The 26315-nt window shown below is 40.1% G+C and overlaps 1 protein-coding gene across 2 annotated transcripts in view; it reads left to right on the forward strand.

The window, feature by feature from the left end:
* Positions 1–4260: 4260 nt before the first annotated feature.
* The window catches only part of trim44 (tripartite motif containing 44), a 42498-nt gene continuing 20443 nt past the window's right edge, over positions 4261–26315 (forward strand). For both annotated transcript variants that reach the window (XM_063873768.1, XM_063873777.1), the window contains exons 1-5: positions 4261–4516; positions 5314–5969; positions 7771–7848; positions 15103–15387; positions 21128–21150. In XM_063873768.1, coding sequence (XP_063729838.1) covers positions 5331–5969; positions 7771–7848; positions 15103–15387; positions 21128–21150 — 1025 coding nt within the window. In that variant the 5' untranslated portion in view covers positions 4261–4516; positions 5314–5330. The remainder of the gene's footprint in view (positions 4517–5313; positions 5970–7770; positions 7849–15102; positions 15388–21127; positions 21151–26315) is intronic.

Here is a 26315-nt window from a genome sequence, read left to right on the forward strand (position 1 = left end):
TCATCCGACAGTACTTGCCTGCCCAACAGACACGTCAGAAGTGGCAAAAGGAGAAAGACGATTTGACCGTCGGCACAGTCGTAATGATTGTGGATCCTCAGTCTCCAAGGGCCCTCTGGCTTGTTGGAACAGTGAAGACGGTCTGCCCTGGCTCCGATGGAAGAGTAAGGGCAGCAGAAGTTAAAGTGAAGGATCGCACCTATCTTCGCCCGGTGGCTAGACTGATTAAGTTGCCTGCATTTCCAGACGACCATGGAGAGAAGGACTTTTAGAAGCAAATCCGTACAACAGATTTGGGGGCGGCTGTACAAAAGCCCATCGATTCATATTATTTTGGTAATGTGTAAGTTGTGCTACTGTTATTTTGGTCAGGCAGTTAATTGGCCACCTATGGCTGAGCACTATAAAGCTGAGGTTTCATTAGGACCTCTTCCTTTTCTGGCATCTTCAGGAGTGGGATCGAAGTCCAGCTGTTGCAGGCTGACTGTTGAAAACCACACACATAAATACATACAAACTCTGATCACACATTGATCATTCTTACTCCGTGTTGTGGGTGTGAAGACTCAATAAAGACTCATTTCTTTGGACACCGTTTCCTTTTATTGTTCTAATCGGACATTCTACAGTGGTTGCCACCGGAAACATAGTCTCAGCATCACAGCTCCTTTAACAATTCTTTTCAGTATCATCTGCAGAGCTATCGTAACTTGTTTTGTTGCTTTTCATTATCTGAGCCAGTGGTAGTATGTAGATGTTACAGAGAAGAAGCCCCAAGATAGAACCTTGAGGAACCCCACATGTCATATTTGTCAGCTCTGATGTGTAGCTGCCTAGAGAAACAAATGTTTCCTGTCCTTTAAGTAAGATTCAAACCAATTTAGAACTCTTACCGAAAGTCCCAACCAGGTTTCTAGTCGGTCTAGTAATATGTTGAGGTCAACAGTGTTAAATGCAGTGCTGAGATCTAATAATACTAACACTGAGATTCTGCCACTGTCTGTGTTTAAGTGGATGTCATTGAAAACCTTAACACGAACAGTCTCATTGCTGTGGTGCATTCGAAAGCCTGACTGGAACACATCAAAACCGTTATTTGCATCCAAAAATGTCTCAATTGTTTAAAAACTACTTTTTCAATGATTTTACCTAGAAATGGGAGGTTTGATATGGGTTTGTAATTATTCATTACTGATTATAGATTATTCTTTTTTAAGAGCGGTTTAATTACTGCAGTTTTCAGGGCCTGTGAAAATACACCTGAGTGAAGAGACCTGTTTACTATATGTTTAATGTTTATAAACAGAACATTCACTAAATCCTTAAAACTGAGGAGTACAAACAAAAAAATGTATGCCCAAAATCCATTAGCTAGGGTGGAATAAATATAGCTTTTGAGTGCATTCTTAAGAGAATATTGTAAGATCTTAATGTAACAATGTCTTGGATGACATATTTATAAAATGCTGCTCTCTTTCATATGTGCTCTGCTTGCAAAGAATGTGTCTTTCTTCTTCCCTCACCTGTATCTCACTGCTCACTGCATCTGATCATGCTTGACAGCTGTCCTTCCCTTCCCTTTCCCTGCAACAGACACACATATTACTGAGCAAGTGCAGCACCAGGGGTATATCTCACAGAGGGAAACTAAAAATGTAGCTGGTATACCTCATCCTAGTACAATTAAATGAATCCCTCTTTACTTGAGTCTGTGTTCTTAAACACTTTTGAAGGAGTTAACTTAAGAAGTTTTATTTAGGGTTGAGTTATAGTGCCGCAAGGAAAAAGGCTCCAGGAAGCCACAAACAACCTTGCAAAACAGCGTATTGATTGTGTTTTATGATGCACCGATATGACAGGTTAAGGGAGAAAATGGGGAGTTGAGAGACAGAATCAAATATCAACAGATTAAGGGTGTGAGAGAGAAGTGCTCCACTGACAGACCGGTGCTGTTTGCACTGACAGAAATTTCATCTAGAAATGACCACATGCCAATAAAACAATGTTAAAACTGACGCATTAGGAAGGGCTTGCTGTCTGCTCTCTGTGTGTCTGCCAAAGCTCCCGCCTTCACTCTTGGCTGCCTTTTCACAGAGCTTGCCGTTTTTAATGTTGCCAATTCCATGCACAGGCTTTTTTTTGAACTGTAGAACACAATTCAGCTAAAACATTTAATCCCAATTGTGTGTCACATTCTATCCCACTGCAATCCCTTGGTAGAAGAAGAACAAATCAAAGTTCCCATTAGTAGCCACATTTTGTATTTATATTGAGTGTTTATTCTTATGAATTGCAAGTCAATGAGCCTTTTAATTGTTTTCATTTATATGCAGTGAGCAGGATAATGTTGTCCCTTACTGTTTGGCAGTTTATTGCTGTGAAAGATTTTTTAAATAAGATGACAATTTAACTTCCTACTGACCATGGTGTTTGGTTCAATACTATAAGATCATTTATGGTTGGAAGTGAGCTTGCTGGGATTTGTGTGGCAAAATAATTTGTGTTCTTTGTTCCGGCCAAAATGTTAAACAGAATCATTCATATATCATACAATTTAAAAAGCCTCTGTAGACAGTTTCAATTCAACAAAAGCATGGCTTAAGGTTTATAGGTGAAAACTTTTTGTAGGAGCAATCCTTCTCAAAGCAGCCCAAAACTTTGGCAAAAACAGCATCATCATAATCCATATCAAGTGGCTGCTCAGTGCTTGGAACGTAGTTTATGGTTATTTATTGTGTGCAATTCACAGTTGCAGTAAACAATTGTATGCCAAATACTGGTTGTCTGAAGCCTAGCTCAATAGCCGCTTTAGATCTCTCAACAGAGAACAGCTTGTTTTTCCTCATCTCTCTGTCTCTCTCCAGACTTCTAATCCCGCTCCATTGTCTCTGTGCTGGTTTATGGAGGGTAAGGAAGGACGTGTACAGAAGGGGAAAGCAGACATCATAATTAGAAACTCCCCATTAACCAGCAGTGTACAATTTCGCAATATGTTTACCCTTCAATTGAACCTTATCCTGTATTCAAATATAGGCCAACATTTACATTCAGCCTTGAGCCTTCAGCCTTGTCATTCACTTTGCAGTAATTTATTATGCATGCATGGCCAACAACAGGCACTGTTTTTAACACTACTTAAAACTCAATGAAAAAACAGGATTGCTTTTCATTTGATATAGGCCTACTATTGCTTGAGTTGTTTTTTTTTCTCCATCTAATCCCCTGGCCCTTATATTGACAACAATTTTGTTAGAACGTTGGGTTTGATGATTATAATACAAATTACAGCAATCAATCATGTTTTTTAAACAGGAAACATTTGTACATTTTAGGAACTTGGGGAAAAGTCTCAGATTTAATGTTAATTTCAAAGTCTCATTCTCAAATTGTTTGTAGCAACACAGGAACATATGCTGATCTCTGAATACTATAGTCATGATTTTTGTATAATTTTCTGGAACATTCTTATTACCAAGCAATGTTATATTGTTTGTTAGGTATTGAAATGACTATGATAAATGAAATCTACAATGCAAAATATAAAACATGACATGTAAATTAACAATACCATGTCATCACATTATTCTAAAAACAAACCTGATATGCAATTATGTTTTCCATAAAGTTGTCAAAAAACACCAGAAGAAAGAAAGAATGAAAATATTCCATGTAGTTAACTGTAAACTGAAAGAAATGTCTGCACTTTTATAAAGCAACCTGATCAAAAAACAAAAAACAAAAGCTGATCAGCCATGACTCCATTGTAGCTAATGTTAGCTTAAATGCACACTCGAGACTCGAGTGCCAAGAACATACTCTGCCATCATGTGGTTTCTGGTGAATTTTGAACATGTGTTTATTATATTTTATTAGCATATTTAACACAAAGAAAACTCCAACTTTAGATCTCATTTTGTACATGTTTTGCCCATGGATGTACAAAGAGAACAGGTCAGTCAGTGTTACCTAAGCTAGCTATTACCTTAATTGTGTTACCCAATTTGAATTACTTCAATCAATCAACTTACAACGTCGGGTATAGTTAAACAGATGTACTTAGACACATTAAACGACAAAAGGCGGTTATTAACATAACATCATTATTAAACAAATATCGCTCACGACGAAACTAGTAGTACGTTACAACTGTAAGGAGAGTGTTTTTCACTGTAACGTTACCTGCCTCCGGTATGGAGTTTCACTCTAGTGCTTGTCAAACGGGTTTTCTCTCTCCAGCCTCTGCGTGTCTCTGCCGTTCAAATACACACATTAGGCTACAAGCAAGCAGGAAGTAGAAAAAAAGCATACAGGAGCTCATGAAAATAAGGAAGTAAACGATGTCGGATCGAAGCAGGAGCCCCTTTAATGCTGTAAAGTGAACGCAGATCCGTCGACAGCTCACTAATAGAATTCAAAGCACCACGGCTCTGCTAAGGGAAGTTAGCCGTCAAGCTAATTCCTGCACTTTATCACAAAACAAGCCTTAGACAGAAAAACAGGAAGGAGACAAAGACAAGTAAGTACACTGCAGAGTTGCAAACCGGTAAACCCCACAGGATGAGGGAGAAAATATGTGTTTGTGTGAGAAAGCACTGTGTGAATGTCTGAGCCCGAGAGAGAGAAGTAGCAGAGAGAGAGGGAGCTATGGCAAAAAGGGGGAGTCTTTTCTCTGCATTACAGCATTTTTCTTCCGGTTGTTTGTGTCAGCAGAGGGGAAAGAAAACACAGACATAGCCCAGGAGAGGAAGGTTCAAAGTAGGAATGGAAAGTGAAGAGAATACAAGAAATATGATCTTTTTTTGTGTGTTTTGTGCACAAGTCATGCACCTCTGCCTTTACTCTTTCCTGTTCACCCCTGCAGAGTGAAGTGAAAGTAGGGTGAGAGGGCATGAAGATAAACAAACAAAACATGTAAAGGTCAGGGCCTGGTGCCACGCAGAGGAAGGTGAAATAAGAGGAGTGTGGGTGGTTGGTCATGCCCAGGGTATAGCTTTACTCAGCACTTTATGTTTTCTGAGTTAGTAAACAAAGTGTGCGTGTGTTTGAACACAAAGACAGTAAGGTGACTGCAGATGGGGTCTCTGTGTTTATTGTTTTTGCAAATGTTTTTGTGTAGATTGTGTTGCTCTGAATGCTGTTTCTTTAGGTGTACCCCTCCACATAACCTCTGCTATCACATCAGAGGGGATTAGTCCAGAGAATCTTTGACTTTCCCCTGTGCAAATATGAGAGCTGTTCACATAAGGTCACAGCTATTATTATCCTGTCCTCTACTCTGTGTGTCTCCTATAAGATTAGTATTTTTATCCCCAGAATTATTATCAGCCACCATGGACCAAAAACGGGAACCCCAGGAAGGAGCTGTGGGGTTGAAACACGAGGAGCTGCCACAGATGGATGGATCATGTGATGCGTGCGAGCCTGACGAGGCCCAACCGGCCACACAAGTGTGCTACACCTGCAGCTTCGCCTTCTGCTCCGTCCATGCTGACAGACATGCCAGCAGCACACATCACCCCATAATGCCTTACAATCACGGGGGGACACAGGCTAATGGACTTGGCAACAACAGAGACTTTAGAGTCGGAGATGGAGCTGAGGATGAGGCTGTTGTGGAGGGGGCAGCTGGGACGGGCGCAAATCAGGACATGGCACTTCTCGGAGCGGCAACTGCTAAAGGCGATGAGAGTGTTGATGCTGCAGCAAGAGATGGAGCTCAGAATGGTGTGCAGATGGAGGCTGAGCCCGTCGACGGAGCAGAGGGCGCAGAAGCAGGGCAGGCGGCCGCTGGAGAGGCAGGGAAGAAGGACAACGTGACAGTAGAAAGACTGCGCTGCAAGGAGCATGAGCAGGAAGGCTCCCTCTACTGTAAAAATGATGAGAAAATCATCTGCGTGGTATGTGCCGTGCAAGGTGAGCACCGTGAGCATGAGATCATCACGCTGTATGAGGCCTACGTGTGGCAGAAGGTGAGTCACACACTCGGAACACATCGGGTTAGGTCTGGGCAATATACTGATATAAATTGATAACTCACCAACAGTAAAGTAATGTCATTTTAGCATTTTCCAGAGTGACACTTTTACCCACTTTTTATAGTGCTGCAAAGCATAATCAAAATTGTGTCAAAATAGCAATATGGACATGTGCAATACGCATATCGAACTAAGAGCAATACTTGTATATAGGCAAAATATATGAAGTATTGTGATGCTTCAGAAAAAGTCCCGCCATACAAACAGCCTTTTACTGACTTAATACAAATGTTTAATAATCTTTCTTATTTTTAAATCATAATGTGAATAATGTTTCAAACTTGTTCATTTCCTCTGATATCACAAGTCTCAATTGCAATATCAGTCAAAATATCGCAATCGGTTATTTTTTTACCAAATCCGACCGATCATGATCAACAATATGATGTTATTTGTTAAAAGATATCATAATAAATAAATTGTGTCATATCACCCAGCCCTCTGACAGATGTGCATGCTCTCTACTGTAGTTGATCACAAGGTCTATAGCTCTGAAATCTATGCCATAAAGTATGCAAAGCATAGTCTTATCTGGTTTGCATTTCAAATTCAGGATTAAATAAAATGTCAACAGCTGTAGGCCGTGTAGTAGTAGTGTATGTCAACTTGTTAGGGCGCTGTAAGATCTCTGTGTAATATTTTAAACATAACAATGTATCATGATCACCCACATGATCTCATTAATAAATGGATTCAATTACACAGCTACATAAATAATTCCTAGGAAAACTGAAATGGGAATGAAAGATTATGAATATATCCCATTTATGTTTGGCTTGATGCCAATTCACCCTTCCTCCATTTCCTCCATTTCCCAGATGGCTTTCTGCTTCAGGCGTATTTAATAGGTCCAGGGAGTCGAAACTCATTGAGTGCAACATTGCAGTTGGTCCAGTAAGCCGGGCTAATACGGTGCTGGATTCTGAGAATAACTCTGTCATCACTCAGTTCTGCAGAGCATGGTGTTTGTGAGGATTATAGAACCAGAGGCAGATGTTATCAGCACACTAAACACATTCAGTATGTGTTATTGCACAAAGGACCAATTAACAGAGGTGTGATAGTATCAGAAACCAGGACTTAGTTTTTGGATTAATATTTCAAACATTCATGGGGTTTTGTTTGTGGACACTGAAATAAACTGAAGCACAAAAGTGGAGCATTTAGCTGCTTAAGTGATGACCCACATCGTGTGCTGACTGTAATTTACACAGTGCAAGTTTTCTGAAAAACAGAAGTAGAGCAGTGCAATTTACTGGCTTACTCTCGGATCATTGCCACATATGGAATTGATTGATGAGAGACAAAGGGGTCACACACATACACACACACAGCCTTAGGCCACATTATTTACTGTAAACCTACTCTAGGTTTTATCCTGCTTACTGTGTCAATGTAGTCATGTGAAATAAACCTTTATCTCCAACAGTATTGATATGATGGCAAACAATAAAAGTTACCTTTTTATCTGTGATGAACTTGTTGTGTCTGACAGTTATGCAATGCTTTTTTTCTCTAAAAGCGGCAACGAAAAAATATATTTTCACAATATTGTTTAGGTAAAAAAACACGATGCATTTTGTTGTTGATAATAAAATGAATGGGTCCACTCTGTGTTTGTATCGAGTTAAAAACTGATAAAAAACATAATGTAATTTGGTGCTCCTCTAAAAGATTAGTGGAATAATGAGGTAGCAATGTTGAAATGCTGTGTGTTTGTCTGCTCCGTCTATAGAGCAGGGAGGGGTATGATCTGCTGGGCTGTACACGGAGGATGTCTGAGACAATTAAGACCAAGTGGACCAACCCAGAGGTGAGTTCAAACCCCTGCACTCAGAACAGTGAGTCCCATTCCTAACACAAGTTATACAGTCAGGACAATATATGGAAAACCTTCCGAAAGCTGTTCTCATTGAAGAAGAACCTCTTATCAAATGAAATAGTAATTTATCGGCAGTAATAAAAGTTTGACTTGACCTTCTTGCAAGTAATGAGAGCAGTCTGAGTCAGCCTGATACATTTACACTGCAGACCCTGAAGGTCTATTTTCTATACTTTTTTGTATATTTGCAGCTTCAACAGTCTCTGACTTTACTAACTGCCAAGTTACAGGGCTGACGATGTAATTTGCAGACCATGAATGTGTTATTAATATTTTTGTTCGGTCTCGAAAAAACTCGTATTTTTATCAAATAGGTTATGTCCTATAGGAATAAAACATCTTATTACTTTTGTATGTTTCTGGTAAGGATATATTTTCATCTCTCAAAGCCAATGTCAGGGGAAAGGAATAAAATGTGAAAAGCAGTGATGAGGCTGCATACATATTAATGGAGGACAAGAGGCGTAACATAACTCGTAAGGCCTAGATTGCTGTGCGTCATTCAGCCAGTCAGCTTGGGTTGCCGGGGTAGATTTTTAAAAAAGCAACTTTGAGTGAACCTGGTTTCAAGACATGGGGAGCCATAGCAAAGCAACACAGAAACAGCCATTACTCAATTCATTACGTACAGCATTAGCGATATACAGAGTGCAGTAGGAAGCATCCAGAATGAGATAAAGAAGGATTAGAAAGAGATTATGACATAAAGGCGTTTGGTGGTAAACACAAGAGACAATTATTTCGATCCATATATTTATCATGCATTCCCATTCACACATCACAGACCTTGCTTATTAGGGTTCTGCAGATATAATCCTTCTTAAGGCAAAGGAGTGATGGCATCATTGTGTGATGACTAAATCATGATAGGTCAGGCATCAGCTGATGTCACTTTTTTGACTCAGCCCTTCTGTGCTAGTTCAGAGGTTGTATTTCCAAAGAGACTTGATTTAAACATGAAGGAATGAAGAGGAAATTTGTCTTAACACTCATAAAAGTCACATTTATTACAGGGCTGTTTTTGGACTGCATTCAAGCGTACTTATAATTTACCTTTCCATTACACACACACACTTCTATACTCCTACAACTAAGGTTTTACTCAGCTTCATACTGAACACATTCAGTGGTAGTAACTGATAGGAGTCACACACATCGGTTTGTATGGCTCAAATTGTACCAGCCAATCATGTAAATTGAATTCATTAAGAAAAGAGTCACAAGCTGAAATGATGGTCTTAACCCTATTTCATAATTGTTGTGCGACCTTCACCAGGTTACCATCTGAAACACAGCGTGCCTAGTCACCTTTTTTCTTGATAGCAACCAAAATAAAGCTGCAAACTGAATTTTCATGACAAGTCAACCTTGAAAACAGTGGCAGTATTTCCATTACAGATGCCATATTGAGGTCATGTTGTGCCACTGAAAATAAAACCTTCCCGCAGACGGTTATGTGTTATGCAGTGAGAGGTGTTACAGTGAGCTACGGGATCGGGTCCCAGCTACTTAGCAACGACACAGCTGCACCTGCTCTCTCAACCAACCCCTGAAACGCCTGTGCTGCCTTGTGCTCTGCTTGAAAATACTTTGCGTGAACCCACCAGAGAACAGTGGCACACCGAAACATTGCTCAGTACCTGCAGAGACGTGACCCAAGCACAATGGCATAATGAAGAAGGTTAATTTGGCTGGCCTGCAAGAGGTAACACTTTTACCGGCAGCCGGCACCCCACCTGGGTTCATTTCCATTATCATATTGAAATATCAATGCTGCCCCAAGGACTTCCTGGACATTCAGTTGTGTGCTGTTCAGCTGTAGAGGAGCGGTTTTCCTTGGCGAGAAATCCACTTACCTGCTAACTCAGAGGCCGCTATGTGAAAGACCTTTATGTGGATTTGTCGGTGTGTCCTCTCTGCTCTCTGAAATGTCAACGTTTATTATTATGCATGAAGGCGACCGAGTGACAGCTCCTGGTTGTATGTGAGTGTGAGAGAGAGAGAGAGAGAGAGAGAGAAATGGGGGAAAAAAGAGAAAGACAGAAGCTGGAGGAGCTTAAGTTGTGTGATATTGACTTCCTAAATTACTTCGGAGGGGAAGAGGTGTGAGCAGCTGTCGGTGAATGGGTGGAGGGGTGAATGAGAATATTTAACCCTTAGCTGGTGTTTTCTTATTAAAAATACCCTGCATAATTATGTAGTTTCCTGCAGGTATGGGGATTTTAATCTCTCAAAGCTCATATCCCCGCTCTCCACAGGGGAATGGAATTTTATGCAAAAATAAAATAAAAACAGTGATGAGGCAGCATACATATTAATGGGGGACCGGAGGCGTAACGTGACATGATGGACCAAGATTGCTGTCTGTCAGCTTGCGTTACCTATCGCCAAAGAGCTGGAAATGATAGGTGAATCATGTTGTGGCTTTAGCAGGTAGTCAGCGTATTTATCTCGTTCTCATGTTTTATTTACTCATTTTGCCGGGCAGGGTGTCTGCTAAGATGCACACACCCCGTGGAGCCGCTCTCTGCAGCTACAGAGAGAAAAAAGATATCTGAACAGCAACATTAGCCCAGTCACAAATGTACATCCTTTTTTCCTGCCTGATACAATCTACGAGAGCAGTAGACACATTAAAGCTGTCTTAGGGAGCCGAGGCTGAGGAACAAACGGAAGAGGCATGAAAAGACTTGGCTGCTACTGTTAGGTTTTTTCATCCTGTGTTTTCGTGCCCTTCTCTACCTCATTCTTTTCTTCCTCTCCCCTCTCTCTCATTGGAGGCTGTCATTCCCATTCCATCTCCACTCAGAGAGTTTTTAATTGAATTACTCCGTATCATTCCCCAGAAAGTTGCTTGGCTGACATTGCCTCCTTCAAAACTAATAAAAAGGTGCTGGATATTGTAACTCTGCTATTATAAAACCAAAGGCCTTCTGTCTCATTTTCCTTCTCTCCCCTTTTAAATTCTCTTACTACTTCACTTTATATTACTTTGAAGAGCTAGCATTTTACAAATGAACTTGTATTGCTGTGTTGTGTTAGAGCTTTAATTGGAGAATCTCATTTCCGGAAGAGATAAAAGAGAGCGTGAGAGAGTAGTGTTCACTTGGAACGGGGCCACTATTGCCATGGGCAAGGACAGTTCAAATCCATTTACTCCTAATGTTCTATTAATGCTTTTTAAAAAAGCATCACGCAAAACAGATATCGGGATCAGCAGCAGAACTCGCTCTAATTTCAAAGAAAGTTAACCATTTGAACTCGAGTGCTCCAAAAATTGTAGCTTTTAAATAATATCAAAGTTAAATAAAACATATTTTCTCTCTATGCAGATCTAAAAATAATATATTCTGCATTTGCATTTTTCATCACGTTATTGAAGCTGCAGGAAACTTCAACTTCGGGAAATATTCTCGTTCAAGATGGCACTATTTTGTGTGTACCTTTGATGTCTTTGGCATGGTGTCATCATGTAATTTCGAACAACACATTTGATGTCTATGAAACCCTTAAAGAGAAATTTAAATGGCTTTCATCCCCAAAAAATGCGTGTGTAATGATGGACCCACTGATGTGATGTGTCCCTGTAGATGAAGAGGTTAAGATGAAATGATGACGCTACTTTGATGTTTGTTGCGAGCTGTTTTCGGATGACATTTGTTTGATTTGAGTGTGTCCTCTAACAAAAGTAATGACACTGTTTTTTGTTTTAACACTGCTATATTTTCATTCCCAATGGCGTTGGTTCTTTTCCTGCAGTTTTAAAAAAAAATAAAAGCCCTTATGAGTTGGACACCCCTTTTTCTATAGCCAGCCACTGAGTACACTAGTGTGTGAAGCTAATTCGATTTGAATGTCTTGCCAGGTTATAATCACGTGAAGTGTTTGTGGAAATTCTAGAAGAGTTTTATTTTTAGCAAGTCTCAGTTCCCAGCTTTTGGATTCTGAAGGAAACAATTTCAGACACAAGGAGTTTTTTCTTTCCATGGGAAGTCAACTTTCAAACCAGAATCATTGCAGAATACATATGAACTCTGAACTGATATGCGGTTTTAGGAGGTTTTTGCAGTACTATCATTCCTGTATCTCCCCGACTATGACAATGCCTGTGTAAAACATGTTTGGAACCGGTTTGCTTGTTTTTGCCAACTTTTCTTATTGTGAACTAGACGGTTTTCCAACTTGCACCATCTTTGTTATGCACGCTCTTGGGATACAAACGCCATACACCTGCCAATTGTAAATGTGTAGACATACATACACATACAGACAGAAATTCCCTGCTTTTACAGATTGATAACAACGGTTCTACAGTAATAATTTAAGTCATTTTAGAAATACAACTGAAAACAAATTTGGCTTTCCTAATCTTCTTGCCTAACATCCTACCTGCTTGAAAAAGAAATTAGCTTTCATAATCTGCTAACCTGATGTCCCGACTCTGCCTGTGCGCGCTCTCTCTCTCTCTCTCTCTCTCTCTCTCTCTCTCTCTCTCTCTCTCTCATATCCCCTGTCCTTACTCCATCTCTGCCCTTGTAAGCAGCGTGCCACTGTCTCTCCTGAGGCCTCATTTTGTGGCCTCAGCTTGCAGCAATGCAAATGAAGCTTAGTACGCACGAGCGCTCCTCCCTTACTAGCTGGACAAATTCTAAGAGAAATTCTGTCACTGAGTGAAAGGTCCAAGGGCAGAGGGCTCTTGTTCCACACACACAAAGAGCACTGATCCAGGATCACGCCTCCCATCTGCCACCGAGGCCACAGGGACTCGATGATAGGGCAGGACGCTCTGTGGAAGTGCTGGAGATTGGGAGATGGGATAAAGGAATGTGTCAGAGGACAGATAAGATACTAAACATTTTTATGTTACAATTCTTTCCGCCCCATTCATGTGGTAGCTTGCTCTTAGCTAGCATTGTTCTCCATGATTTAATGCTTCCCCTTCATTCTCTGAATCCTGTTGGGACAATTCAGGGGGGGGTGGGAATTAGACAAGAGACATTCATTCATTCATGATGATCTGTTGTAACCAATGTTGCCCAACTATTTCACTTCTCGACCATAAATATTGTAGGATCCAAAATGCTTATTTTGGCTTTGCTTATTATTTCTGTTACTATAATTATTTGGTTACAAAGCACACAGGTATCATTGGCAATTATCACATGGGTGTGGCCTAGTGGGATAGTGCGCTGATCTGATGGGCAAGACGATTCACCCCAGAAGCATCTAACAAGTGACATGTAACTATGTAATGTTTGGCGTAAGTTATTTAGTGCACCTGTTGTGCCGGACTTGTCTAGCACCAGATGTACAGGCAATGACTGTTGACTGTACCTATAAAAAAAGCCAATATAATGTCTCAAAACAAGGCTTGAAAAAGAGGCTTAAGAGCTTGGCAAAAAAACAAGCTGATCTGGCCCGAACTTGAGGGAGACTGTGGCTTAATTTAGGATCATGAAGTGGTTTAATTGCCCTTGTGATTGTTTAAAGATGATCACTGGCTGGAACCAGCTCTTGAAAGATGCACCCACACACAGAAAAGAGCAGAAGTACCAGGAAAAGCTGTGACAACTGATTTGAAATGATAACACTAGCAGATGTTAAAGCTTTAAAAATGAAATGATGTTTAGATTTGCAGGGAGTAAGACTAAAATATTGAATCTCTAAATCCATCATGGTGTCCATGACACCTCTATCAGAGCAAAGTAAGAGCAAGACGCTCCATACTCTAAAACATGAGCAACAGCTTAAGCATTCAAATCTTTTCCCATTATGAAATCATGTAGTAAATGCCTTGTCATTTTCTAAATGTGTTTTGTAAGTGTTCACTGCTCACATTTAAATTGATGAGTCTTGTAGAAGATTTAATCAGCTTGTATTGTAATTTTGTTGGATTTATTATATGTGAACACTCCCTTCAATTGCCCTGTGCGTTAAAGTAAGAGGACTTTCAAAGGCTTAGAAAGATACATTTGGAAAATGATGCTTCATTCTCACTACTCTTTCACATTCAAAGATATTCTTCGCTTGAGTATCTAGACAAGAAACGAAAAATGTTGCTAGACCAAGGCGGTTGTAGTCAATTGTTCCTTGTTAATTAGAAATATTTTCAGGTTATTGATTTCTGCTGAACCAAAAAGAGAAAAGGACTCTTGGATTTCAAATTCAATGTTAACCAAGTCCCCCCATTTGAATCAAAGTGAGCAATGTGCACGCTTTTGTATGCTCATACAAAGAAAGTAAATCAAAAATGTTGCTTCTTGAGCTTGATTTAAGGACCAATTTGGAAAATCTTGATTGCTTGTGCTGAAAATGGCATATACACAATGAAACTTTGGGCCCCTAAGGGCCTTGTCTCTGCCAACCTTTAGTAAAGACTTATGATTCCTCGCTTCACTGCAGAGAGGGAGGCTGAGGGGAATCTAGATGGAGAGGAAGAGTGTGAAGTTCTGCTCGAGGGAAGAGAAGACACTGAGCAGCTGATGTTCATAGATAGAAGGGGTTATAACATATCCAGAAAAAGAGATCACGACAAGGAGCTTTTTGGGTGTTTCACCTTAGGACAGAATTTGTGCTGGAGGTGGAGCCACATCAGTAGGGAGCCATCTGTTAGTTGAGGTGTAACCTAATGATTCATAGCTAAAGAGAGCTTCATCAGGGAACAGGGAAATGGATTAAAACGAGTTTCTCAGTGAGCTGTTCAGTTGCCTTGAAAGCCAAACAGATGGCTTGCTGTAGTAGAAAGAGCCTCTGAGGTCTCTATCTACAGATGGGATGCATGGAGTTCAGCTCCAGGGGATCCTCTTCATGCTTTCAATTATCCACTGCATGATAGAGACCAGCGGGCTTATTAAAATAGTATTCACATGTCAAAATATAAGTCAGAAGTTTTTGTGGCTCCTATATGCATTACTCCTTTTTGACATGTTTAATGTATAGTTTTTCTTTCATCTCATCTCATTTACTACTTTCTACTAGTTTTATGTCTATCTCTGCTTCCATTTTTCTGAGTTGAACTCAATATTTCATACCTACAGTAAAGTTCATTCATGTTTACTTGAAAAGGTATACCAGTATCATTACGTCTTGGTAATCTGTGGACTTCCTGTACTTAAATGTGTCCAGTTCATTTCTTCACTTAAACTAATCTCCTGCTGTCTCCTATACTTCATCTCCATATCTTAGATGTCAGTAGAGGAGCTAGAGGCCTATGTGAACAGCCAGTTCGATGAGCTGCGCAGACTGGTGCGTCTGGAGGAAAAGAGGACCCTTCATCTGGTAGACCTCAAAGAGGCCTTCCTGACGGCATCCGCTGCTGAGAAAATTGCGGAGATCTCTGTCGAAACGGAGCGCCTGCAGGAAGAGATGGCCAACATCACACACCAGCTTTGCCTGCTGGAACAAGCGGAGGCGTTGGGCCCTGCTGTGGCAGCAGAGGCTCTAGCAGCAGTACCAGCCCACAGAGTGCAGGTGAGAAGAACGGACTTCCTCAGTCTGATGTAGATAAAGGTGCCTGCCGTTGTCATGCTATAAGGTGACTTCTTTGTGGAAATAATTAATGGTGTTTTCATCCCAGTTACCATCTACCTTCAAGACAAGATGCCATTCCTAAATTGACTTGTTTAATTTTTTTATGGCTGTTCACAGTATTTTTTATATATAAAAATATGAAAAAATGTTCTCTGTGAAAACCCTGGCTGTCAGACATGAACAAAATTAAACAACCATTTTGAAACTGGCTTTATTACACTTTCAGATTCCTGTTCCGGAAATGTTTTCAAATTCATTAGATACACCTACATTATCTCAAGTTAGGCAAATGTTTCACACTTTTACCAATCGGAATCCAATAATACTGGGTGCACTTTATTCAGAGATGAAGGTTGGTTAAGAACTGGTGAGAATGTAACTTAATTAACATAACAATCCTATGTTGTTGTAAACAAAATGTATGTCGGAACACGAAAACAGTTACAAAACTGAATGAAAACCTTATGTATAAGATCCGGAGACTCATATTAAAGCATTAAAACACAGTAAAGCTGACCTATTAAATTAGAAAAATGAAATGACAAGACTTATCTGATGAGATCATATTGATAGAGCCAAAGCAAACTGGGTCAATGACAAATGTAAACGTAGACTTTAAACACAGAGGTCTGTTGCCAAAGCTGTTACTGAGGGCAGCCTTGTAAAACTGACACTATTGCCTTGTCAATAAACAATTACAAACTATTTGCCAGCCAGCAGAAAGCTGTTATGTTGCTGATCATCTGTATCCAACTTTACAGAGCATGCTGTAGATATTATTTCTAATTTAACTTCAACCTGTTTACCTTTGCTTGTGATGCAACCTATCTTTGTTATATTTCCGCTAATAGGGAGTCGGTCCAATGCCTTGCTTAAGGACAATTTAGGCACTTTGAATGCTAGCATCCAAGGGGTGTGATCCCAGGCCTTTAACTTAAAGTATTATCTTACTAATGACTGCGGCATCTGCTACATAGTCATTATGGCAAAAATTAATATGGTAAACAGGTGCCGCAATACACAGCTTTGTTCCAAATGAAAGAAGACACCAGCTGTATTTATCCGGGCGTATATTATGTTGAGAAAAATGCAGTTTTCCTTTTATACAGTCAGCTGTGTCAGTGGGATACAGGTAGTTAGATGCAAATAAATCCTGCACTGTAGGCTGATGAAGCATACATGTAACGGTGTTTGTCCTCTGTAATTCTGCCATGAACACAGCAGGTACACTCTTCTTTTTACATGCCCGCCCGTTAGTCATAGTAAGCTCCCCATGCCAAAGTGCTGAGTGCTGTTACAGTATGTAATTCATACATTTACACATACATTGGCACTAAGGAAATGCCATGCCAACGCACTTATGTCACTTCAGATCCTGCTGCACTTCACTCCCTCATCTCTAATTTGAAAATTGAAGTGAGGGCTTTTACTGCCTATACATCTCAAATTAAAACATCCCATCGGTCCATTTGTCACTCTCCATACTTAAGTCAGCACAGTCAGGAAAAGGAGGCCTGAGTGTTCCCTGGTGATGCTCTACGGGAGCAGGGACGCTGCAGTAATGGCGGTAGCTGACGTTCAGATTGCTTTTCTGGCTGAGAAATGAATCCACTGTGGGCCAGGTTCATTAAGGCTGTAATTGAATGCCGATGGTTACCCTGTTTGTTCTCATGTGTTAGTTATTGCTGGAACGGGCAGTGTTATTTTATCACAGGAGAGCTGTGTGTAGGTGTACAGGGGAGCTTATGCAGCACTTTACTTACCCAGTAATTATATATCTTTTTAATGTTCATTTGAGCTGAGTTTGAATGTGTAGTCTGAGATTTAATGTGAGGGATTCTGCGGGCGCCAAAACAGCCATTGCATCACAAACTCAGCAAGACCTGCAGCAATTTTTTCCTCTGTAAAACATTTACAACGTGTAGGGAGCCTCGTGAATCCAGAGAACTGGCTCAAACATGAATTCTCCTTTTTGCTCCCTCACTCTGTCACTTTTAGTCTCACAGTGGCTTTGCCTATAGATGGCACATTGAACTACAATCATTCACTTGCCCCTTTACTGCAGTTCTGCTCAACTGTGGTGCTAGAACTTAAACAATACTTAGTTTGATTCATATACCAATAGTTGGCTTTATTCATTAGTTTGCAGGTGTTAAAACATGACACATCTCAAACTGACAGAGCTCAGAGTGATGCTTTGTCTTGTCTTTATTCGAAATCAATAAGTAAGTGTACAATGTATGAAAAGTATGAATAGCAACACAACATACTTTTTGGGCTTTGCGTTGATCTTGTAGTTGATTAATAGGTTGTTTCAGCACACCACTAGCAAGATCTGCAGTAGTGTATAGTCTATATAAATCTTTTGCGAGGTCCTGGACTGTTGTGAAGAAGTGTTTTGGATTTGAAGTCAAGGGAAGAAACCATAACATCGGGGTAATTGACACTATAAAAGAAAATACTCTAAAACATATTTAAATATGTATAAACCTTGTGATTTTTTGTTTGTTTCCCCATGTGTAAAGTGCAACCTAATCCTGTTTGCCAGAGAGGTAGAGGTATAGCCTCTAGCACTTTTTGGAAGTGCCTTGATTCCAAAACATTTTTTGAAGAAAAGCTTTCGAGCTTCAGAAAAGTGCTAGCCGCCTTGAAAGAATATTAAACTCACATACTGCAGTCTGCTGAACGAAGCAACTATGATGTAAAATGTTTCACACCTGCATAAAACCCATCCTTTAAACGGCTCCCCAAAGAGTAAACCACATAATTGAGGTGAGTCTTCTTGCTTAAGGTCAAACAAACAAACTACCACTGATTCAGTTAATAATCTATTGTCTTTTTTTAATGCAGGCCCAGGAACACAGGTGTAGTAGACACGCATACACACACAAAAAAGATGTTCAGTGGAGATAAGAACAACATTGACAAAATTGACCAATCAGTGGGAGCCAGAGGGAGAATACATTAAGAGACTTTGTTTCAGACCGAAAACACTTATAATAAAAATACTCTGTCTCCAGACTTTCATTAAAAAAGTGCCAGTAGGTACCTATTTGTACAACCGCGCAGTGGGTTTACTTGAACATTCCCTGGCGACCATACAGTAATTAAAAAACATTCATATGTCACTTGGCAGGAAATTATCTTTCTGCCTGACTGGTAGGGACAAAGACCGGGCATTAAAAGCAGAGCCAAGATACCTCATCAGCCAGGCGTTAAGATTCTGCAGCAGTGACCCAACCATGACTCAGCGTTACCCTCACAATGCTCACAATGTAGTGCTCCGAGGCCGATTAGAAACAACGCAGCCTGTCTCATAGATACCTTTTTAAATCAGATATGAAGCTAAGTGTTAAGACTCTTTTTACACCATGCAGTTTAATTTAGATCTGTTCGTAATGAAACATAATTCCTGTTTGAGAAAAAAATTGTTTTACACTATTAGAAAACAATATAAAATGATAATTAATCAATATTTCCTCATAAGGGCTCATAGCCCATGGACTTAAATGTGCACCATATAAAGCCCTTGGATGTTTTATTTCATGATATGACTTTTCCTCCATTTTCTATATGGTGGATCTAATGAAATTTGATTGGTATTATTTATTGATCATTGCAGTAAGGCTTATTATTTATATACATTTACCCTCACAAGGGTTTTCTTTTTAAGTTTGTAAAGTGATATAACACACAGATCAAGGTGCATCATTCCATAATGTTGATTTCATTTATTTGAATTATAATTGGAGCCGTTTCAGGTTACATCTTTTGATGGTGTATGCTTTGCTCAAAGTAGTTGAGAGTTTCAGTTTGTATATATATGCACATATTGATTTCACTGCCTGAGGCTGTGTGAATAATATGATATAAGAAATATTGAATCTTGTTTTATTCAACAGGGAAGGTATTATTTTTGCAAAGGTAACTGTGGTTATCTAAAGCCGGAACAATGCTTCATAGCCATCAGCCTATTTTTATCATTGTACATTTCTTTCAATTTTGTGCGCACAGGCAGAAAACACTCTTTAATTGGACCAAATTTAAACAAATCATAATGGTAAATAAAATCTTGTATATTTGAAAAGACAGTTGAATTAGGATTTCATTAAAGCAGATCTGTCTATCTTCTTCCCTTTTGGTCTACTGCCACTCAGAAAGTCAGAAGGCTAGAGAAATGGTACTTGGTAAATGTCAGTTTTGCGCTAACTGACTTTTAAGTCTATTGAAGCTTTTGTCAAGGTAAATCAAAATGAATCTCACCAAGTTCCAATATTTGAAAATAAGCATTTGTCCAGATTTTGAAGCTCATTAAATGTAGTTCCAAATCTTAGTCTCCGCATCCTCCACTCAGCAGCTCTCCTCTCATGTGATGCGCTGCCACAGAGCTATTGGCTTCGAGACGCTGTTAGTTAAAATCCCTTTCTGGTGCAGCCATTTCAGCACTGGTGTTCAAGGTCCAGTGCTACAGTACTGTCAGTGGACTATTAATGATTACAAAAGAGACCGCCTTGTGCTCAAAGTCCTTTTGACTGAAAAGAAACCAATTGAGATTAGGGATGGTATAACAAGTAGTTTGGCTGTAGTACATGAAAGTGATTTCAAGTGTATTGCATTGGTCCTGGAGGTGTGTGTCTGGCATGCTGAATACTGATTTTGCAAGTGTTTACAGTCTACAGCAGGAGTGTCCACAGTTTTTTTCACTGAGGGCCAAATACAGAAAAACATACTAAGGGCTGGGCCATCTACTACAGTAGAGGTGAGGTATATTGCCTTATAGGTTAAGTTAGCAAATCAATCGAAAGTGGGTAAATTTGGCTTGATACTTGAATATGCTTTAAAAAACTGCCTACTTCACAGCTATCCGTAGGATTTCATTTATTTAATTGGCAGTTCATTACTGATTATAAGGCGGTATATGAAGGGTATATTCAAGCATGTTATGCCAATAACCTATGTGGCTTTTTTGATCAACTAAGATTTGTTACAAAATGTTTTCAACTTCAAATGACGGAATTGATTTGACACTGGGCTTATCAACACATGAACACTACTTTGTAATATATGTTTACATATTATAGTACAATATAAGACAAACACAAGTTTCATGTGTGGGCCATATTCCATTATACTTTTAGAGTTTGCTGAGGGCCGATTCAAAATGGACCACGGGCCGCATTTGGGCCCCGGGCCATAGTTTGGACACCCCTGGTCTGTTGTGTATAATAAATGTTATGTGTGAAAATGTGAAATAATGCATTAACATCTTCTCTAAATTGACAGAATCTGAAATGTGATTCATTTTGTGCATGAATAACTTTTTGCTTGAGGTATTTGTGTACACCAGCAGTCAACAAATCACATCAATCATTTTGACATGGACAAAAGTCTTTTAAGCCCCAACGACAATAAAACTGGAAAACCAGCACTTGAATAGTGTTGTGCGGCTAACTTGGTGCTTTGTTCCACACTGCTCCTTTTTAATAAGCTCATGAATAAACATGAGAACAACTGGTGGATAGAAGTGAACATTAAATGGTCAGATAAATAGCCTGACCAGCTGTGTTGACCAAGTTAATGTTAATGATGTTGTTTATCTTGTTATCTGCTATCCACAACTGCTGTGCAAAGATTTTAATTATGATTTATTCTCTCTCTGTCTCTTTCTCCTTGTTTGCAGCGCGACATTGAGGCCAGGCCAAGGTAAGACTGCCAGTGTGATTCATTTTCACCCTTTCAAAACAGGATAGTGGTCACTAAGGGCCCTTCATAACATCCTCACTCAGGTCATTGGTGCCATCTAACACCATGAGACTGTTGAGTATCCAGCCTGCATAATAACACAAAAACACCCTGCAAGTCTCTCGTAGTGACTCACTCGAGCAACTCACAAACTCACGACAGACACAGAGTCACCTATGCAGACAAAGCGTCCAAACTTAAGGAGTCATATGCAAGTCACGTCGGTGCCCCAGCGAGGCAATTAGTAGCTCTCATCTGTGGGTGCCTGTTAGAATCAGAAGAGGTGACAATCTGCCTGGTCCAATCAGAAAGCTATGGACAGAGGCTGACAGACTGCAGCTGTGTGTGTGTTTATATGCTTGCATACTCTATATATATTCTCTTTAATAAGACAAGCTGTTGTGTCATTAGTGGGGTCAAGTCTCACACTCTGATATAGTAATACTTTAATGAAGATGATTACGTGCAGTTATATGTAAAGGAAGTGGTAGCAACTAAACCTCGCCAAGAGGCTAAATAAGGCTCATCACTTTGACACACTTCAAAAACCATCACAAGAGACATACATATATCAACAAAGTAATAGCAAAGAAGGTAAATAAAAAGCCTATTTAAATGTTGTATATTTGACACACTCTACAAGAAGGAGGGACAAGAGAAAAATGCCATTTGGGGGTGTTAGAGAACTGTTTGATAGTTTAAATAACATTTTGAAACCACTTTTTCCCAAAATGTATCTACATTTTGTACATTTTGTGTATTTAAGTGCACGTTTTAGCATTTTGGGAATGGATTATTTGAAATGTCAAAGGTGGGACCTTAAATATCGAAACAAGTTACGAGAATTATAGAAATGATAAAGCTTGAGAAGTTGGCTTATCCATATTATTTTCCTGTTGCATTTACAGTTTGTGTGTGTAGTTTTTGCGACATCTTTGACCTTTTATATCAGTCTGTGTCAGACAATCTGAACTGGATAGTCCTCTCCCAGTCTCCAAGTTATTGATCTGTTGACACTAGAACCCATCAGCATCTTCGGTGCAGGAGCGCCCCTAGCACCACCTGCTGTCTCTGCCTCTCCTCCTGGCTGCCCCTCTGGGCTTTTATCTCAAAGTACTTCTCCCCTTTTTTCGACACACACACACGCACACGCACACGCACACATTCAGACACCATCAAATTTCAGCACATCTGTTCTCAGAGAAAATAACCTTATTCTTTGGGACTTGATTGAAGATGAAGGCTGAATACTGAAATAATTCCGTGGGACACAAAAAAATACGCTTTTGATTGGCAACAGGCTCTTTTTCTGCACACCGTAATGTCATTTTTAATTTCACTTTGTGCTATTGATATTGTGGCGCTGCCTGCTTGTGGGAAATGTACTGTATTTCCTCGCAGGAGTGTAATGTGCCTTTCTTGTAATAAGCAGGGAAAATCACGACCATGGCTGGTGCACGGTGCCAACATGTAATATGTTATTGATTGGGCGTCCAGTATTATAACCCCGCTCTGCAGCAGATGGCAGCGAGCTTGGACCCAAGGGTGAGATGGAGCTAATAGTTTGCCCTTGGTCAAGGTTAACCTCTAAATCTCTGCACATACACACTCTCGGATATAATTACTCCCAAAGTTCCCGGCCTTGCCCTAAAATGCAGTAGGTGCAGATTCTGCTGTGGCTAGTGGAAGACGACACTCTTTGAAGAGACTTACAGGGAAAATGGAGGTTTTTGAGAGGTTAGTATGAATGATAAAAGTGAATTCTAGAGAGCTTGGTTTGTGAGTTTATTATGGTGCTTAAACGGTAGAGACGGGACATGTGAAATGTTTGAAGGGTAAACAAACAAAGGAGATTTCCTGTCTTTGGAAAGGAGATGAAAAGGAAATTAGTGGAGGGAAAAAGAAGGAGAACAATTGTGCAGGATCAAGCAAGGAGTGGTTGTTTTCTGGTGATGTGCAATGGGATCCAGACAGCAAATTGATTATGAAGCAGAAACACTAATCCGCTGTCTGAGCCCCATATCGCCGCTGTAGACGGAGCTTCCCCAGGGGACAACAATCCTGCACCCACATGCTTCTTTCCTGCACTTCCTCATCAATACCATCCCCGCCTCTCCCTGAGCCTCTTAACATAGGTACTCCATGCCTGCCAAGATGTGTCCTCCTCTGAATATAAATCTTGCTTAACTCCCCTCAGCCCAACCTTCTCACTGCTGCCTCTAATGTGATGCATTGCAAATTTTGCTTGCATTCCCCGGCTTTAACCCACTCACCTCCTTAGGAAACCCCTGTACCTGATGTGCAACTCTTTTACATGTTTTTGCATGTCTATATGTTTGTCTCTTTATCTGCATGTGTGTATTTGTACGCACCTAAGCACCTAAACCAGAACAGCGTTTATCGTCTAGCCTTATTAGGCTGTTGCAATCCTTTGAAAATATGTTTTATGCGTATATGTGCAATAATTTGCCCAGTTTATTTGAACTGTTGGGTTATGCTTATTCCATGAATTTTAACACTAAGTGTGTCTGTTTTTGTACATTAATTAAGGAAGTAATAATTAAATGAAGCACGTAAAAATACAATTATATTTGTCTTTCATAGTTCACGCCTCCCTCCGTTCTTTCAGGAGGTACACCGCTCACTAGCTTTGATATTTTGCAGTCTGAGCCCTTATTGATCAAGAGGGGTGTGTCTCTCACACACACACACACACACACACACACACACACACACACACACACACACACACACACACACACACACACACACACACACACACACACACACACACACAGGAAGAATGGGAAGAACTGGCTGTATTCTGCAGTAGAGCTTTAAGTCCAGAAAGCCAATTTAAAATTGTCTCCTGAGATTTCGCACATAAGGGAGAATAGATGTAAAGACAATGAGAGAAAAAGAGAATAGCACTAATGAATTGTGCTTGTTAGACTTAAATGTGCGGTTCTGTTGGGACTTAAGGAGATGTGTAGAATAAATTATTTGTAGTGTGGCTTCTACTACTTTAAGTCTTTAGCTCTGCAGCTTCGGACTGAAAGAAGTCACTCTAATGCTCTTCAAAGAAGTCTTGTGTGTTTCATCCTTTTTCTTTAATTTTCTTAGAAGTAACAATCAAATATAGTTCAAAGTCACACCAGACACCAAATCAAATTCCTTGTATGTGTAAACGTACCTGGCAATAAACTTGAATCTGATTCTCTGACTTAGTCTCCTTTTCACCAAGTCACTGTGATATAAGCAACACAATTATACAAACATTAAGACTTAAAGCAGGACTTCATATTTTCTTAAGCAACCAATCATTACCCTAAGTGGAAACTAATTTATGCCCACGTTGTATTTATTTCAACTTCAAAAGATGTTCAGTTTGCGTTCTATCGTTCATTTTAACAGAGATGTGTTAGTCTGCCATATGCAATATATAGACTGCATATATTTGACTCATAAACACTGTAAATGTTTATCCTTTAGAGCTAATATTTGATGCTGAGACGAATGATGCTCAAAGAATTGCATGACTGCTTGTCTACAATAGTAAATACCTTTTAAGAAAAGGTTTTGTTTTAAAGCCTACTTTCATGCAGTGCAGGGCAAACTATGGTATGAATGCACAGTGGAATGAATAGAGTGGATCATATGTGGATTATAGGGGCATCACTTTGCACCCACTGCTGCTCATTATTCTTTTGAAAATCTGCCTTTTTATCTGAATCAGGTTTATCTTATTTACAGAGAGAAATTATTTAAACAAAAGACGGAAGAAATACAAACCATGAAACCCCCAGAGCTTACTGTAGAAAAAACATGTCACACTGAAAGAAGAAAGAGAAGAGACGGTTGTTGGGAAGAATCGTTCAAAAACAGCAAAATGCATAAATATCAAAGGAAAGGAAAACATAGGCATGTATACAGTTGATGCAAGAAAGGTGGAAACGTTGGTTGAAAGTAACTGTACCTAATCTACTGAAGAAAAAAAAAACTTCAGCTGATTCAGTTGTTTGTTTCCGAGCTGAAATCCGCCCCAAGATCGGTCAATCTACTGTATAAGAATAAAAACTCTGAATTAAGAAAAGGTAAAGCGTTGCGACATGTGGCAAGTTTGCTAAGCAAAGTGATGGAGGCATTCTGAGCATATAAATCACACAGTGTAATCACACTTAAAGGGTACAGCCTGCTGGGAAGCGTAGCACTTCTAATTACAATGGTGAGTTCCCCCCATTCATTTCGCCAATCACTCACGTCTCGACTGTATCTCAGGAGCTCCCTTCCCCTGTTTCACTCACTTTATCATGCTTGTATGGCCTGGAACACACACATACACAAGTGCACACACACACAGCTGAAATTTGGCAGATTAAAGCTCTTAATTTCCCTCCATATTCTTTTCATTTCTTTTTAGATTTTCTCAAACATGTGCTCACATATTATGCATACATTGCAATATTTTCCAACTTTATGAATGCTCTACAACCAGACTGTTGTTCAGTTTTGAAAAGCGTCTCAGAGTGATATAACTATAGATGTTCTTATACGTACCTCTGTATCCCGTCGTTTAGAAATGGTCGCATCGCCCACCCGCTGACAGAGAAGAGCAGTGGGGCAAATTGCTCACTACTCTTGCTGAGTGAAGGCTGTAGACCACCCTCAATCACGGTGTACGCACACCAGCTCAAGGAAAATGGGGTGACAGGAAAGCAAAGCGGGTGCTTTGGGGACACAGCTTATCTGTCAGTGTGTGCTGTCTGTCCTTGCCTGGGTCGTATAGATTGGTTGAGTGAAGCAGGGGGGTGTCAGGGGAGCAAGGCCAGAGGACACAGCACAGAGCCCGGAGATGAGGGCATGGAGGGAGAGAGCTACTTCTTGTTCTAATGAAAAATCTGCATTGCTTCCAACAAAAGCAGCCACTACAAGCCCTCTAGCCTGTGTGTGTGTGTGTGTGTGTGTGTGTGTGTGTGTGTGTGTGTGTGTGTGTGTGTGTGTGTGTGTGTGTGTGTGTGTGTGTGTGTGTGTGTGTGTGTGTGTGTGTGTGTGTGTGTGTGTGTGTGTGTGTGTGTGTGTGTGTGTGTGTGTGTGTGTGTGTGTGTGTGTGTGTGTGCTGTTCGTCT

The sequence above is a fragment of the Eleginops maclovinus genome, chromosome 2 (genome assembly GCF_036324505.1).
Source record: "Eleginops maclovinus isolate JMC-PN-2008 ecotype Puerto Natales chromosome 2, JC_Emac_rtc_rv5, whole genome shotgun sequence".
NCBI classification, from domain to species: Eukaryota; Metazoa; Chordata; class Actinopteri; order Perciformes; family Eleginopidae; genus Eleginops; species Eleginops maclovinus.